Source organism: Podarcis raffonei, chromosome 10 (assembly GCF_027172205.1).
Source record: "Podarcis raffonei isolate rPodRaf1 chromosome 10, rPodRaf1.pri, whole genome shotgun sequence".
Taxonomy (NCBI): Eukaryota; Metazoa; Chordata; class Lepidosauria; order Squamata; family Lacertidae; genus Podarcis; species Podarcis raffonei.
Window position 1 is genome coordinate 76139206 of NC_070611.1, and position 14392 is coordinate 76153597.

Consider the following 14392-nt stretch of genomic DNA (forward strand, 5'->3'; position numbering starts at 1 on the left):
TTCCCGCTCCTGGGGCCCAGAAATACAAGGCGACCCACTCCCAAACCCCAAACACACACACAGGAGAAAGGAAGCTGGAATGTAAAGGCTTTATTTAGAAAATTATAGATCACTCTGTCTCTGGGCGCCGGGAGCGCACCTCCTTCCTTCGGGGTGGGGGGCATCTGCTAGAGGCAACAGGCCCACCGAGGTTGCTGTTCAGGGCCCTCCCACTAGAGGGCAGCACAGGGGCGGGGGCGGCAAAGCCAATCTCACCTGCCCCCCAGGTGGAGGGGGGAAGGGAGGCACAATTGAGGTCAAGGCAAGGGCCAGGAAAATAGGGGGAGGGGCTGGCCCAGAAAGAAGTTTGCGAGTCGAGGCAAGGCGGCCACTTCTGCTGCCCCTCTTTTTTGGGGGGGGGCACCCACCACCCCACAACAGCGCTCAGCAAGAGAGAAAGGGTTTTCCCCTGGGGGGGAGCTCCCTTGTAAATCCCCCACACCAAGACCAGCAGACTTTCGCCCCCAATGCCAGCTCCAGCAGCAGAGCCAAAAATCCAGAGATTTTTTTTATCTAAAAATGAAGATTTTTTTGGGGGGGGGGATACATACTCTCCCCGCACCTGGTTTTCAGGCATCCAGCTCCTCGTGAGGAGCAGGAAGATCCCAAAAAATGAAACCGCGTTCAATAAGCAGCATCAAATAAAAGAGGGGTTTTTTGGGGGGGGGTGCAGAGGTGTCTTAAGAGGCCAAAGAGGCCTTTTGTTTAGCCTAGAACAGCCTCGTCCTTCGCCTTGGGAAGGGCTTTGGGGGGCCTGTGCCACTCCATGGGCGGCATCTGGGAAAAGCTTTGGGGTGCAGGGAAAGGAAAAGGTTCAACAGGCCCCCAGACCCGAAAGCCCTGTGCAGGTGAAGCAGAGCCCCCCAAGCAGGAGGAGGAGCGGGGAGCGAGGGTCAAGAGAGATCCCCAAAGAGACCCGCACCCCAAAAATCTGCGGGCGTTTCTGGCCGAAAGCGGCAGGGCCCTGTGGGAGCAACCGTCAGCCCCTGGAAGGTGGGATTGGGGGCACAGAATGGGGCACCCCTCCAGGAACAGCACCTATTATTATTTCTTCTTCTTGACGTTGCGGGGTCCGTCTGTGGGGGGCTCGGCCAGGCCCCTGGACTTCTCCGCTGCTGCCGCCTCCTTCCTCCTCACTTGCCCGTTCTTTTCGCTGGCGGCCGCCTGGTCTCCTCCGGCCCCGGTGTCCACTTCTGCCCGCTTGGTGCCCTTGGGCTTCCCAGGCCCGCTGGGGGCGCCCCCCGCCAGCAGCCAGCCCCCCGCCGCTCTCAGGAGGCAAATGGCAGCCCCCGTGAGGTACAGGGACCAGATGACGGCCGGGCCGCTGTACGGGTGGAGGTACTCTCGAACTTGCTGCAGGGCCGTCGATAGCGGGGCAGCCGAGGCCCTCTTCGGGGAGGCCTTGTCCTACGAGGGAGGGATGAAAGTGTTGGCAAGGCAAGGCCATAGCTCGAGAATCACAGAATTGGGACCCCCAAAGGTCATCCAGTACAACCCACTGCAGTGCAGGAATCTCACCTAAAGCACCCCTGGCAGGTGGCTCTGCTTAGAAATCTCCAAGGAGGGAGGGAGTCTACTACCTCTCCTGGGAGTCTGTCCCACTTGTTGTTGTTGTTTATACCCCGCCCATCTGGCTGGGTTTCCCCAGCTACTCTGGGCGGCTCCCAACAGAATATGAGAAACACAATAAGACATCAAACATTAAAAGCTTCCCTAAACAGGGCTGCCTTCAGATGTCTTCTAAAACTCAGATACAGTGGTACCTCTGGTTGCGAATGGGATCCGTTCCGGAGCCCCGTTCACAACATGAGTAGAACGCAACCTGCGTCTGTGCATGTCGCGATTTGCCGTTTCTGCGTATGACGTCATTTTTTAGCGACTGTGCATGCGCGAGCGGTGAAACCCGGAAGTAGAAAGCGGGGGAGGGAGGAACCAGAGCCAGGGAAGGCAGCGGGGAATCAGGGGTCCTGTGTTCGAATCCTGCTTGCAAGTTTCACTTTGGGACATCTGGATGGCCCCTGTTGGAATAGACCCTGAGGCTGGATTGAGGTTTGATGAGGCCCTAAGCTACTGAAGGTAATGGGGCCCTTGATATGTCCAGCTGTCCTTTGCCAACAACAAATTGTCGCTGGTTTTTTTGTGTTGAATATCCTATATGGTAATTTATGGACCTAATAGGTATCTAAAGCCATATAACAAAACATGTATTTTATCAAAGTAACCGCTGAACTGAAATACAATTAAGAAGTCTATTAATAGTGAAATAATTATTAAGCTCTATCTTAAAATGATTTTTTATTCATAACAAACTGAATAATGCAAACACATTGGCATTGGGCAATAACAAAAGTTCCGTTAGAAACACAGTTTACAAAGACTCGTAATCTAGACTCTAGAAACTTGCTGTAACATGAAATAATAATAGCTGTAATTATATGATGCAAATAATTATAAATAGCAGAATGTAGGCACCCTCTGTATAGAAATGAGCAAAGCAGTGATATTTTAGGAAGCAGGCTGTGATGACTTGCATCACAGGAGCCTACACAACACCAAACACTGTTGCTGTATGTAGGCTTTATTTTATTTGCTTTTTTATCTTATATTTTGGAAATGTACATCCAGTGGTTTTTTTCCTTTAATTTTTTGGGGACCCCCAAGAGAGTGGGCCCCTAAGCTAGAGCCTGTTGAGCTTATACGTAAATCCGGCACTGCCTCCATTGTTGGCAGAAGTTGCCACCCTAGATAAATCTGCATGCGGAACAATGGCAGGATTAGTGCTGGGTGGGGAGAGGGTGGGTGCTGAACAGCAGGATAAAGGGAACAGGCAGTTCCCCCAGACAGGGATCAAACCTGCAACCTTGGCATCATCAGCACCACGCTCTAACCAATGGAACTATCCAAGCACGCCCGATGCTTCCCCGTTCCTCCTGTGCTCATGCACCCCTCCTTACCCTCTTTAAAGGGCACAGATGCTCCCTGCCCCTCGACTCACCTTAAGCCCATGTTGGACCAAGAGGTTGTCCAGGACGGGGTCGCCGAGGAAGACGGCCGGGTAGAATTCCTCCTGCCACTGCCGCCTCCACCACCGCTGAGGGAGGGACCTGCAGTGGGGCAGGAAGCGGGAGAATGATTGGGTGCCCTCTTCCCACCTTGGATCAAATCTACACTTCCAGGTGCCATAAGAAAGCTGCAGAGATAGCGCAGGATAGTGCGCACCCCGGAAATGATCTCTTTCAGCTTCTGCTTCTGGAAGAAGGTCCAGGGTTATAAAGACTAGGACTAGGCGCCTGAGAAACAGTTTCTACCCAAATGCGATTTTGGTTTTAAACGCAGTGTAAGGTAGCACGTTCAAGTGCAAGTAGATAAATAGGTACCGCTCTGGAGGGAAGGTAAACGGCGTTTCCGTGCGCTGCTCTGGTTCGCCAGAAGCGGCTTAGTCATGCTGGCCGCATGACCCGGAAGCTGTACGCCGGCTCCCTTGGCCAATAAAGCGAGATGAGCGCCGCAACCCCAGAGTCGTCTGCGACTGGACCTAATGGTCAGGGGTCCCTTTACCTTTAAGGTAGTGTCTATGTTGTACTGTATTTAATTGTATTTATATTGTATTTAATTATATTGTATTTAATTATGGGGTATCAGAGTTTTTAGGGATCTAACCAGGCTGGGATAGCTGAGATAGCAGGCTTGTTGGTTTCTGAATGTATGATGTAGATTTTCAATTTCGTTGTTCTGCATGGGACAATGACAATAAAGATTATCATATTGTTATTGTTCAGATGCGTTCGTGGTCCACAACCCCACCCATCCTGCACCCGTATCCTGGGGGCAGGAGGCAAAATTCTGCAAAATCTGTTATCGGCTTCACGTACGCGAGGATACGCAGTCTGAGTAAAGAACTAGCAGGAACCAGGCAGAGGGGAAGCCTAATGCTGGCTGCTAGAGGGGGAAACGGCACAAGGAGGGTTCTGCGAGTAGAGTACAAACAAAAACGGGCTGAGCAAGTGTTTCAAAGGACTGTGGTTGGATGAGGGGAATGGTGGAGTGAGGGAGTGGCAGAAGTGTGGGAGCAGTCAAATACAACATTCCTTGTTTGCCTAGAATGGACATGCAAGGGGATGTTGGTCCAGACAGTCAAAACTTCCTGTTCCTCCTGGCCTGGAGCATCCTTCCTTTTGCATATGACTACTGGGTGGGCGTGACCTAACCTGTCCAGGTAACAAAAGGACAAGTCACGCAGCACCCTTCCCTCTCTTTTTTGACTTCCTTCGTTTGACCAGCTTTCAGCTAGGACTGCTCTGCTAGCTCTCAGCTAGCAGAAGCACTGGGACTATTCCCCCATATGGGGCAGGTCCACATGTACCTATTTGTAACTAACTCTGCCTTCAGGAATCCAACTCTGAACTGATGTGAGTAAACTTCTTTTATAGACTTTGAATAAGATTGTGGCATCTTTATTCTTTTAAGAGGGATTCAAGGGAACTTACCAGGAACTTACAATTCAATCTGAGACAGACTGAATTGTATAACAGTGAGAGGCTCACAAGAGCCTGCAACCAGGTATCTGCTGTGCATGTAAAAAGGGGAATATAACTCTGCTACATAAAGGAACTTGCTAGCGCAAGTTAAAAGGGTAAAGGTACCCCTAACCGTTAGGTCATCGCAGACGACTCTCATTTCACTCTATAGGCCAAGGGAGCCGGCGTTTGTCCGTAGACAGCTTCCGGGTCATGTGGCCAGCATGACTAAGCCACTTCTGGCGAACCAGAGCAGCGCACGGAAACGCCGTTTACCTTCCCGCCGGAGTGGTACCTATTTATCTACTTGCACTTTGATGTGCTTTCGAACTGCTAGATTGGCAGGAGGTGGGACAGAGCAATGGGGGCTCATCCTGTCGCGGGGTTTTGAACCGCCAACCTTCTGATCAGCGAGGCCTAGGCTCTGTGGCTTAACCCACAGTGCCACCCGCGTCCTTAGCGCAAGTTAGGAAGGATATTAATAAACAATATATTAATAAACAATATATCCTCTCCTGCCTCCCTCAACATTCCCACGAGAAGATGGTCGAGGAGAGGACGAAACAGCCCCGAAGGATTCCCCACCCTCTCCCAGAAAGCGCTGCGTGTCACTCACCAATCCTGGCCGGCGTCCGTGAACCAGTATTTGTACAACTGAGCCCGGATGTAGGTTGGGGGTTTGGAGCTGAAGGGGTATTTGGAGTCGTCCACCTGCACAAGATGGATCACTGTGGGATGGAAAGGAAGTTCCTTCAGGTCAAACGGGTCCAGACGCCCCACCCGCTTAGACCCACGGGGCTTTTGTGGGTTTAGGATAAGAACTGTGTCTGCCCCCTGAGGTGAGCTCCTTTGGAAAACAAGGTGGGATATACAAATGCAATCACAAACGACATTCCTGATAATTAGGAAAGTATTCCTCTATGCGACAACAGCTGCCAGGATGCTCATAGCAAAAAATTTGAAAGGGAGAAAAATTCCATCAATAAAAAAGTGGCAAATTAAATTTTGTGAATATATACGTCTGGCAAGACTCATAGCATTCATAAGGGGACAATTGGACCAAAAATTAGTAAAAGAATGGGATTGTGCTAAAGAGTATATGAAAAAATATTGTTCTGGAGTAAGTATATTGGTATGTAACGAATGAAGCTTTGCAGGGTTAAAGAAAGTGAAAAATAGTGCAAAAGGTATATAGAGGTAATCTACATTAAAGGTAAAGGTAAAGGTACCCCTGCCCGTACGGGCCAGTCTTGCCAGACTCTAGGGTTGTGCGCTCATCTCACTCTATAGGCCGGGGGCCAGCGCTGTCCGCAGACACTTCCGGGTCACGTGGCCAGTGTGACAAAGCTGCATCTGGCGAGCCAGCGCAGCACACGGAAACGCCGTTTACCTTCCCGCTAGTAAGCGGTCCCTATTTATCTACTTGCACTTAGGGGTGCTTTCGAACTGCTAGGTTGGCAGGCGCTGGGACCGAACAACGGGAGCACACCCCGCCGCGGGGATTCGAACCGCCGACCTGACGATCGGCAAGGCCTAGGCGCTGAGGCTTTTACCCACAGCGCCACCCGCGTCCCAATCTACATTAGACACAATAATTTAGAAAGAGTAAAAATTTTGAGGTCTCAGAACAAAGGAAGGAAGTCAATATGTGTATATGTATGTAATGATTATAATGATGATAAGGTTTTATTTGTAGATGTGGTTTTTTTGGTTGTTTCTTTTTCTTGTTTGTATTGCTTTATTTTGGATTTAATGTTGTAGTTTCTGTTGTAATTTTGCATTGAAAATAAAAAAAGTATTCTTTTTTTTTTAAAAAATGCAACAAATGAACCAACAGCAATAATAACAGAAGGCAGAATTAGACAAACAGCTTGATTAGGAGAAGCTGTAGTAAGTCTTCCCCAATATCAGAATTCTGTAAAATGTGGGAAATGGCCGTTCTCTGACTCTTTCCCTCCTCTCACCTTCTTTCTTGCCCTGTAGGAGGCGGTAGACGAAGCCTGTGAACCAGGGGCTGTGCGCTTGGGGAGCCAGGGCGGCAAACCACATCTGCCAGTCGAGGCGCGGCTGGTGCGGGGTCACCACAGGGGGGGCAGCGCTGACGTTGCCCGGCTTGTACATGAACTCAATCTCCTGCGGGCAAGAGGGAGAGAGAGGCACTAATCACACACACATCACCTGAAGCATTATATCCCAGCTCAGTGAGGTTCATTGGACGACCACGGGAAAGTGATCCTTTTGGTGTCATCGGCCCAGTCCTGTGGGACTCCCTGCCACTTGACACCCAGCAGGTGACTCCCAAGCAAACTTTTAAATGCCTGCTGAAAACTTCTCTATTCCTCCAGGCTTATGCAAGCAATTAAGAACATAGCAAACCACTTTGCTATGTATTTCTATGACACAGGGATGCACAAATATCTTTACAAATGATATACAGTGGAACCTTGGTTCTCGAACATAGAACATAATCCGTTCCGGGAGTCCGTTCGACTCCCAAAACAGTTCAAAAACCAAGCTGCAGCTTCCAATTGGCTGCAGGAGCTTCCTGCGCTCAAGCAGAAGCTGTGTCAGATGTTCGGCTTCCGAAAAACGTTCAAAAACTGGAACACTCATGTCTGGGTTTTCAGCGTTCGGGAACCAAAACATACAAGTACCAAGGCGTTTGAGAACCAAGGTACGACTGTACATAAATGAATATATATATATATGATATATATAAATGAAACCACCCAAACCCCCAGGATGCTGTGCTTCCACCATCAGCTGCCTCCCAAGTCGTGCAAATGACTCATTAGTCCGCCCTGGCTTGTGCCCGTCCTCCATGAGGTCTAGCACCTTATGCAAGCATTGTTTTGCCACGGGTAATCATTGTAGCATTCTTAAAACTGTCCAATCCAAATTTTTAAAGCAGATTTTTCCTGTAACACCTTGTGTCCCAAATGCAGCAATATGACTGGAGGCAAGTCTTCCCTCTGTAGAAGCTCAGTCCTGGCAAAGAACTCTTAATTATTGGCTCCGTCTAAATCTAAATCTAAATCCACCCGGTCCACTGCCCTTAGTGACACAAGACTCCCATAAAAGTGCGTGGTTCAAAATTGTGCACCAAAAACTCCTCTCCTGCGGACTTCACCCACATCAGCTTCTCATGACGGGCTTTATTAAAGCAAAAAGGCTAACTGGACAGCGTCTGAAGGACTTAGAACAACAGAACAATCTGGCCGTTATAAAGAAACTCTGTCCTTGGTATGCCTTTCCCCACCCCTTCTCAGTTTGATTCCCTGGCACCATATCTGTATAAATTAACTATCCCAAAATACAGACGTGCCTTCATACTGGCCACATGGGATGTGATGCCCTCTGCCGTACTTGAGGGCAGATACCAAAAGATTCCAACTGAGAAACGACTCTGCCCCTGTGGAGAGGGCAATCTGGAAACAGTGGGTCATGTTCTCCTGTCCTGTCCCCTTTACAAAGATCTGAGGACTGAGATCATCACCCCACTCTTACTTACCATCCCAGGCCACCCATCTGAGGCCACATTGTTCTTTCTGTTATCAGATCAAAAGGATCAGACAATAATCTTGGTCATTTGATTGCCCTTTTTACCCATTGTCTTTTTAACTGCATACCGTATTTTTCGCTCTATAAGACTCACCTAGTTTTTGGAAGAGGAAAACAAGGGGGGGGGATTCTGAATCCCAGAAGCCAGGGCAGCCAGCGGGATCGCAGCACAGCGATCTTGCTTGCTGTCCTGGCTTATGGGATAGCCGCGCACAGCCTCTCCTGGGCAAGGGGAGCCTTCATATTTCAATATTGTTGTATTTTAATCTTGTTTTTAAGTTGTATTCATTCAAATTGTTTTTATTATTGCTTGTTAGCCGCCCTGAGCCCGGCCTTGGCTGGGGAGGGCGGGGTATAAATAAAAATTATTATTATTATTATTATTATTATTATTATTATCCCCTGCCCAGGAGAGGCTGCGCGCGGCTAAGGCTCCCCTAAGAGCCGCGCTCCCTTTAAAGAGTGCGTGGAGTGTGCCCTTCTCCCTCCTCGGAGAAAAGCCCCCAAGAGCCGCACACACGCTCCGCACGGCTCTTTAAAGGGAGCGTTGAGCAGAGCCTTCCACCTGTATTCACTCCATAAGACGCACACACACATTTCCCCTTACTTTTTAGGAGGGGGGAAAGTGCGTCTTATAGAGCGAAAAATACGGTATATGGCTTGTTTTATGTTGCCATGGCTGTTGGCTAATGCGAATAAAGTTTATCTATCTATCTCCATGAATTACCGTCCACGTTTCCTTGTCATAGCTGCCTTCCAAGACCACCTCGGGACGCCCGCCGACCCCCGTCATCCGCCGGAAGAGACCGTAGGAGTTGGCGAGTTGGTAGCGGTCGACAGCGCTGAAGAGCTGGTGGACGCTGGGCCAGAGCTTCCCGTTCGACTCGTACTCAATGTAGGTGAAGGGGACCTGGGGCGAGAGAGAGAGAGAGAGAGAGCAAGGAGGGGAGGGTTTTTGGGGGGGGTCAGCCTCTCCTGGAGACAGCGTTGCAACAACAGGAACGGCAAGAACTTAGCTGTCCAAAAAACATGCACCGGGTATGTGGAACCCCGTCTCTGAATGAATGAAGCCCCGTGTTATATGAAAAAATTGCTCCTTTTCCCTTATGGTGTACCCAAGAGCCCATATAGAGTCCTTAAGTGGGTTCCCTATCGGTAGCAGAAAATAATAGAGGCCAACCAGAGAATATTGAGAAGCAAAGCGGCTAGCAAGACGTGACGTTTTCATCCCCCAAAAAGTTTTTTTGATTTGAGTTTCTACTGAAAAGAGGATGCATTTTAATGTTGTATTTAAGTTGTATTTCAATCAATTGTTTTTATACCGGTGTTAGCCGCCCTGAACCCGGTCTTGGCTGGGGAGAGCGGGATATAAATAAAATTTAATAATAATAATCTTTATTAAACTGTTGCAACAGGGTCCCCCCCCACTTACCCCACACAGGAGGGAGGAGGGACCCTGAACATTGCGTGTGCAAGCTCTTATATGGACTTTTGAAATTACCTCTCCTGTAACTCAAGACCACCCCCAAAAAAATCATACATGCATCACAGAAAGAGGTGGTCCCCAGCAGAAATTTGAGTGTGTTGCTTCTCTCCTGCCTGCCAGGATACCTGATAATGCCTTATTATTATCTGATTGCCTTTTCTGGGTAGCCTGCCCAGTCCTCGGAGATGGTAAGTACTTAGTTCCTGAATCTCTTACACATATTGAGAGTGTGCTCAGCTTAACAGATACCTGCCAGACTGTATTTGCAGGGAGGTGTAAGCACCCCCTACAGTCCAAAGACAATTGGGAAGCTTTTCCCATCTCCTTCCTCCTTGCAGAGAAATATTTGAGGTCAATCTGGGAGAGTCAAAAATGGCTTCAGGATTGTTTTCCTGTACTATTTCAGAGACGTGGTTTATATACTTACGTACATGTTTGCCATGAACGTTTATTTCATATATGTAAAGGTAAAGGTAAAAAGGTAAAGGTACCCCTGCCCATACGGGCCAGCCTTGACAGACTCTAGGGTTGTGCGCTCATCTCACTCTAGAGGCCGGGGGCCAGCGCTGTCCGGAGACACTTCCGGGTCACGTGGCCAGCGTGACATCGCTGCTCTGGTGAGCCAGAGCCGCACACGGAAACGCCATTTACCTTCCCGCTAGTAAGCGGTCCCTATTTATCTACTTGCACCCGGGGGTGCTTTCGAACTGTTAGGTTGGCAGGCGCTGGGACCGAGCAACGGGAGTGCACCCCGCTGCGGGGATTCGAACCGCCTACCATGCGATCGGCAAGTCCTAGGCGCTGAGGCTTTTACCCACAGCGCCACCCGCGTCCCCTGACCATTAGGTCCATTAGGTAAAGGTACCCCTGACCATTAGGTCCAGTCGTGACCGACTCTGGGGTTGCGGCACTCATCTCGCTTTATTGGCCGAGGGAGCCGGCGTACAGCTTCCGGGTCATGTGGCCAGCATGACTAAGCCGCTTCTGGCGAACCAGAGCAGCGCACAGAAATGCCGTTTACCTTCCCGCCGGAGCGGTACCTATTTATCTACTTGCACTTTGACTTGCTTTCCTTTTGAACTGCTAGGTTGGCAGGAGCAGGGACCGAGCAACGGGAGCTCACCCCGTCGCAGGGATTCGAACTGCCAATCTTCTGATTGGCAAGTCTTAGGCTCAGGGGTTTAACCCACAGCGCCACCCACGTCCCCTTTCATATATGTAAGACCTTAGAATTCCTATAACACCAGGACTCCCCAGCACTAGGGATCCCTTTGCAAGTGAGAGTAACTGTTGGGGGGCTTTGTTTCCCCCCAATTTGCTTTAAAACGAAACAACAGGACAATATATTCATTCCACAGTGAGATGCAAGATTCATATTTCTACAAAAAGCACCCCTCCCTCCCACTTCCCCTGCCATCGCTCAAAGGTGCCATTTTTCTTTTCTTTTTTCTGAGTTGGCACACTTGGCAGCTTTTGAGGCCCACGCAAGACGTCATCCCTTTCCCCAAGCTGTCGCCTGATTTACTCACTAGGCTGATGGTAAACATTCCGAGAGCCGCAGTGGCGAAGATGGCCCACTGGGTGGCGCTCCAGAGCTTCCAGAAAAAGCCACGGGTGCAAGCACTCCTTGGGGGGAGGGAGAGAGAGAGAGAGAAAGAAGGCAAATAGAGAGGGCTGCATATTAACTTCTCTTTTTATTTTATTTTACAGTTCAGTCTTTATTGGTTTATAAACAATACATTGATCACCTTGAAACACCAAAACACAAAAGCGTTACAAACAAACCGCCACCAATACAAAAAAGGACAATATATAACTGAAAAAAGGAAAGCTTTCTTCTCCACCTGATGACTTCCTCTGCCTCCTTTATTTCCTTGTTAAGTGCATTTTTTTTTTAGTAAACTTAACCAATATTAAATGTTGTTTGTATTCTTTTTAAACTTGTGTTATTAGAAGAGTTAATCAAAGCGTATTAAGGATTTGATGTGGGGACAATGTTTTTTAAAATATCGTCTACAGATGTCCCATTCTTTGTTAAACTTTTGGATCGACCGGTCCCTGACCTTTTTTGTAATGTTTGCTAATTCTATACACAGTGGTGCCTTGGTTTTCAAACGCCTTGGTTCTCAAACAACTTGGAACCCAAACACTGCAAACCCAGAAGTAAGTGTTCCGGTTTTCGAACTTTTTCCAGAAGCCGAACATGCTGTTTTGAGCATTACGCTTCCGTTTTGATGAGGTGTGTCTGTTTTTGCTATTTATTTTGCATTCTTGTGGCTCTTTTTTGGTTTTTGTGACTGTGTAGAACCCAGTTCAGCTATTGATTGATTGTGTACATTGATTATTGCTTTCATTTTATGGATCAGTGGTCTCGTTAGATAGTAAAATTCATGTTAAATTGCTGTTCTGGGGGTTGTTTTTAAATTTTGAGGTATTTAGTAAAGAGTTACAGTCATACCTCATGTTACGTTCGCTTCAGGATACGTTTTTTCAGGCTGCGTCCCGGAAGTACCGGAAGTACTGGAAAGGGTTACTTCTGGGTTTCACCACTCACGCATGCGCACAAGTGCCAAATCGCGCTGTGCACCTGTGCAGAAACGGCACTTCAGGTTGCGTGCTTTTCATGTTGCAAACGGGCCTCCGGAACGGATCCTGTTCGCAACCAGAGGTACCACTGTACATTAGAACTGAAAAATATATAAAATGCTATAATATAAAGGTTAGTTTTGAAAGCCAAGAGGTGGGAGGGAAGGAAGTTGACAGGCTCTAAGGAGCCAAAGAAATGGACAAAAATGATGTGATTATATACGTTTAAATGGAAAAGTAATAAAAATTATTTTTAAAAAAAGGAAAAACAGAAAGCAGCAGGGACACTGCCGAGGCCCCAAAAGACACCACTTCCCCCTTCACCTGTGAGGCACTCACCTGTACCCAGCCTGAAGGATCTCCCAGACCAGAGAGGCAAGTCCGATGGCCGCCAGAGGGAGGGTCACCATCCGCAACCACAGCATGAACTCGTGGTAGGTGAAAGCTGGAGAGAGACAGACAAGTTGTCCACGTACGTGAAAAAGCCGGGAGCAGGGGTGACAAGCCCCCAGCCCAAATCAGTGAACTTTAAACTAAGAATCAGAGAACAGTAGGCACCCCTATGGTGTCTCCCGAGACAGATGGGGGCCCAAAACAGAATCACAGATGCATCCTTTCGGAAAGATTCCTGGCTCAATGTTAGGGCATCTGCTTGGCATGCAGAATGTGCCAGGTTCAGACCCTGAGGGTCTCTCCAGGCAGGACTAGCACAGGCCCCGCCTGAAACCTTGCTGAGCTGCTGCCAGTCTGTGTCGGTAGTACTGAGCTGGATGGACCAGGCGTTTTCCTCGATGCAAGGCAGATCCCCATGTTCCGCATTCAAAAGAACTCAGTTTTTGAATGTGGCAGCATCTACACTGCGGAACTCCCTGCCTATTGATAGCACGCCGGCACCGGCACTACACTTTTTTCGGCGCCTCCTAAAAACATTTTCGTTCAGACAAGCGTCTGCAGATGTTTACAGAGTTGGTGCAAGCTCTGCTTTTGGCCTATCATCATTTTAACTTCAGGAATGCATCAATTATTGTTGCTCTTTTTTCTCAGTGGTAATTTTATTGCTTTATCTTATTTTTGTAAACCATGTTGAGGGGTTTTTTATTATTAAAAAAATACAATCAAGCAGTGTACACATTTTATGAAAGAGAGAATGTTCCCACGAATTGAACAATTTCCTTTATGGTATTCAATTTTCCTGGTGCCTTAGATCATCAGGCTTGATTTCCAGACCCTTGGTCATCTTGGTCGCCCGCTTCTGCCCACCTTGCAGCTTGTCAACATCCTTCTTAAATTGGGGTGCCCAGAACTGGACACAGGATTCCAGCTGTGGTCTGACCAAGGCAGAACGGAGTAGGACCATTACTCCCTTTGATCTGGACTTCTGTTGAAGTTACTATTCATTGTCATCGATGGCAAAAGCCACACATTCTTTCCATAGGAAAAAAGCAGTGCAAAGCCCTCGACTATTTATATGGATATTCTCAGGGCCGGATTTAGGTTTGATGAGGCCCTCAGCTACTGAAGGTCATGGGGCCCTTGATATGTCCAGCTGTCCTTTGTCAACAACAAATTGTTGATGCTTTTAGTGTTGAGTAAATGCTATATGGTGATTTATGGACCTAATAGGCATTTCAAGCCATTTGCGCATTTTGCCATGCACCCAGTCCATGCAGAATGTAGGCACCCTATATATAGAAAGGCGCAAACCAGGGATATTTGAGGGAGCAGGCGAGGCCCATGACTTACATCCTAGGAGCCTGCACAACACAAAACACTGTTGCTGTAGGTAGTTTCCTTTTGTTTTTTATCTTATATTTTGGAAATGTACATCCAGGTTTTCTTCCCTTAATTTTTTTTGGGGTCCCCAAGAGAGAGGGGCCCTAAGCTATAGCTTGTTTAGCTTATACATAAATCCGACACTGGCATATTCTATTTTCATCCTGCCACGATTATGGCAGCATCTTGCTCCCTGACTTTTCTTTTTAAAAAATCTTTATTACAAAATAATGTACATAACGAGAAACAACATAAACAGACTAACAACACCTCATTTGACATTGTATACCCTTTAACTTCCGATTCACCTCATTGTGCTTTTTATACCTTACTAGTCTATATGCAATTCATTTTTTATTATTCATTTTGGTTAATTATCAGGAAAAAAATTACTTTATAAATTCCTCAAACTTCAAGATTCAATCCAAAT

At 47.9% G+C, this 14392-nt stretch overlaps 1 protein-coding gene across 1 annotated transcript in view; it reads right to left on the reverse strand.

The window, feature by feature from the left end:
- Positions 1 to 75: 75 nt before the first annotated feature.
- Positions 76 to 14392, reverse strand: part of LMF2 (lipase maturation factor 2) — a 35815-nt gene continuing 21498 nt past the window's right edge. Inside the window, exons 8-14 of the mRNA XM_053404838.1 lie at positions 12529 to 12634; positions 11133 to 11229; positions 8845 to 9027; positions 6521 to 6689; positions 5173 to 5284; positions 3035 to 3143; positions 76 to 1446 (exon numbers count right to left, since the gene is read on the reverse strand). Of these exons, the coding sequence (XP_053260813.1) occupies positions 1084 to 1446; positions 3035 to 3143; positions 5173 to 5284; positions 6521 to 6689; positions 8845 to 9027; positions 11133 to 11229; positions 12529 to 12634 (1139 nt within the window). The 3' untranslated portion in view covers positions 76 to 1083. The remainder of the gene's footprint in view (positions 1447 to 3034; positions 3144 to 5172; positions 5285 to 6520; positions 6690 to 8844; positions 9028 to 11132; positions 11230 to 12528; positions 12635 to 14392) is intronic.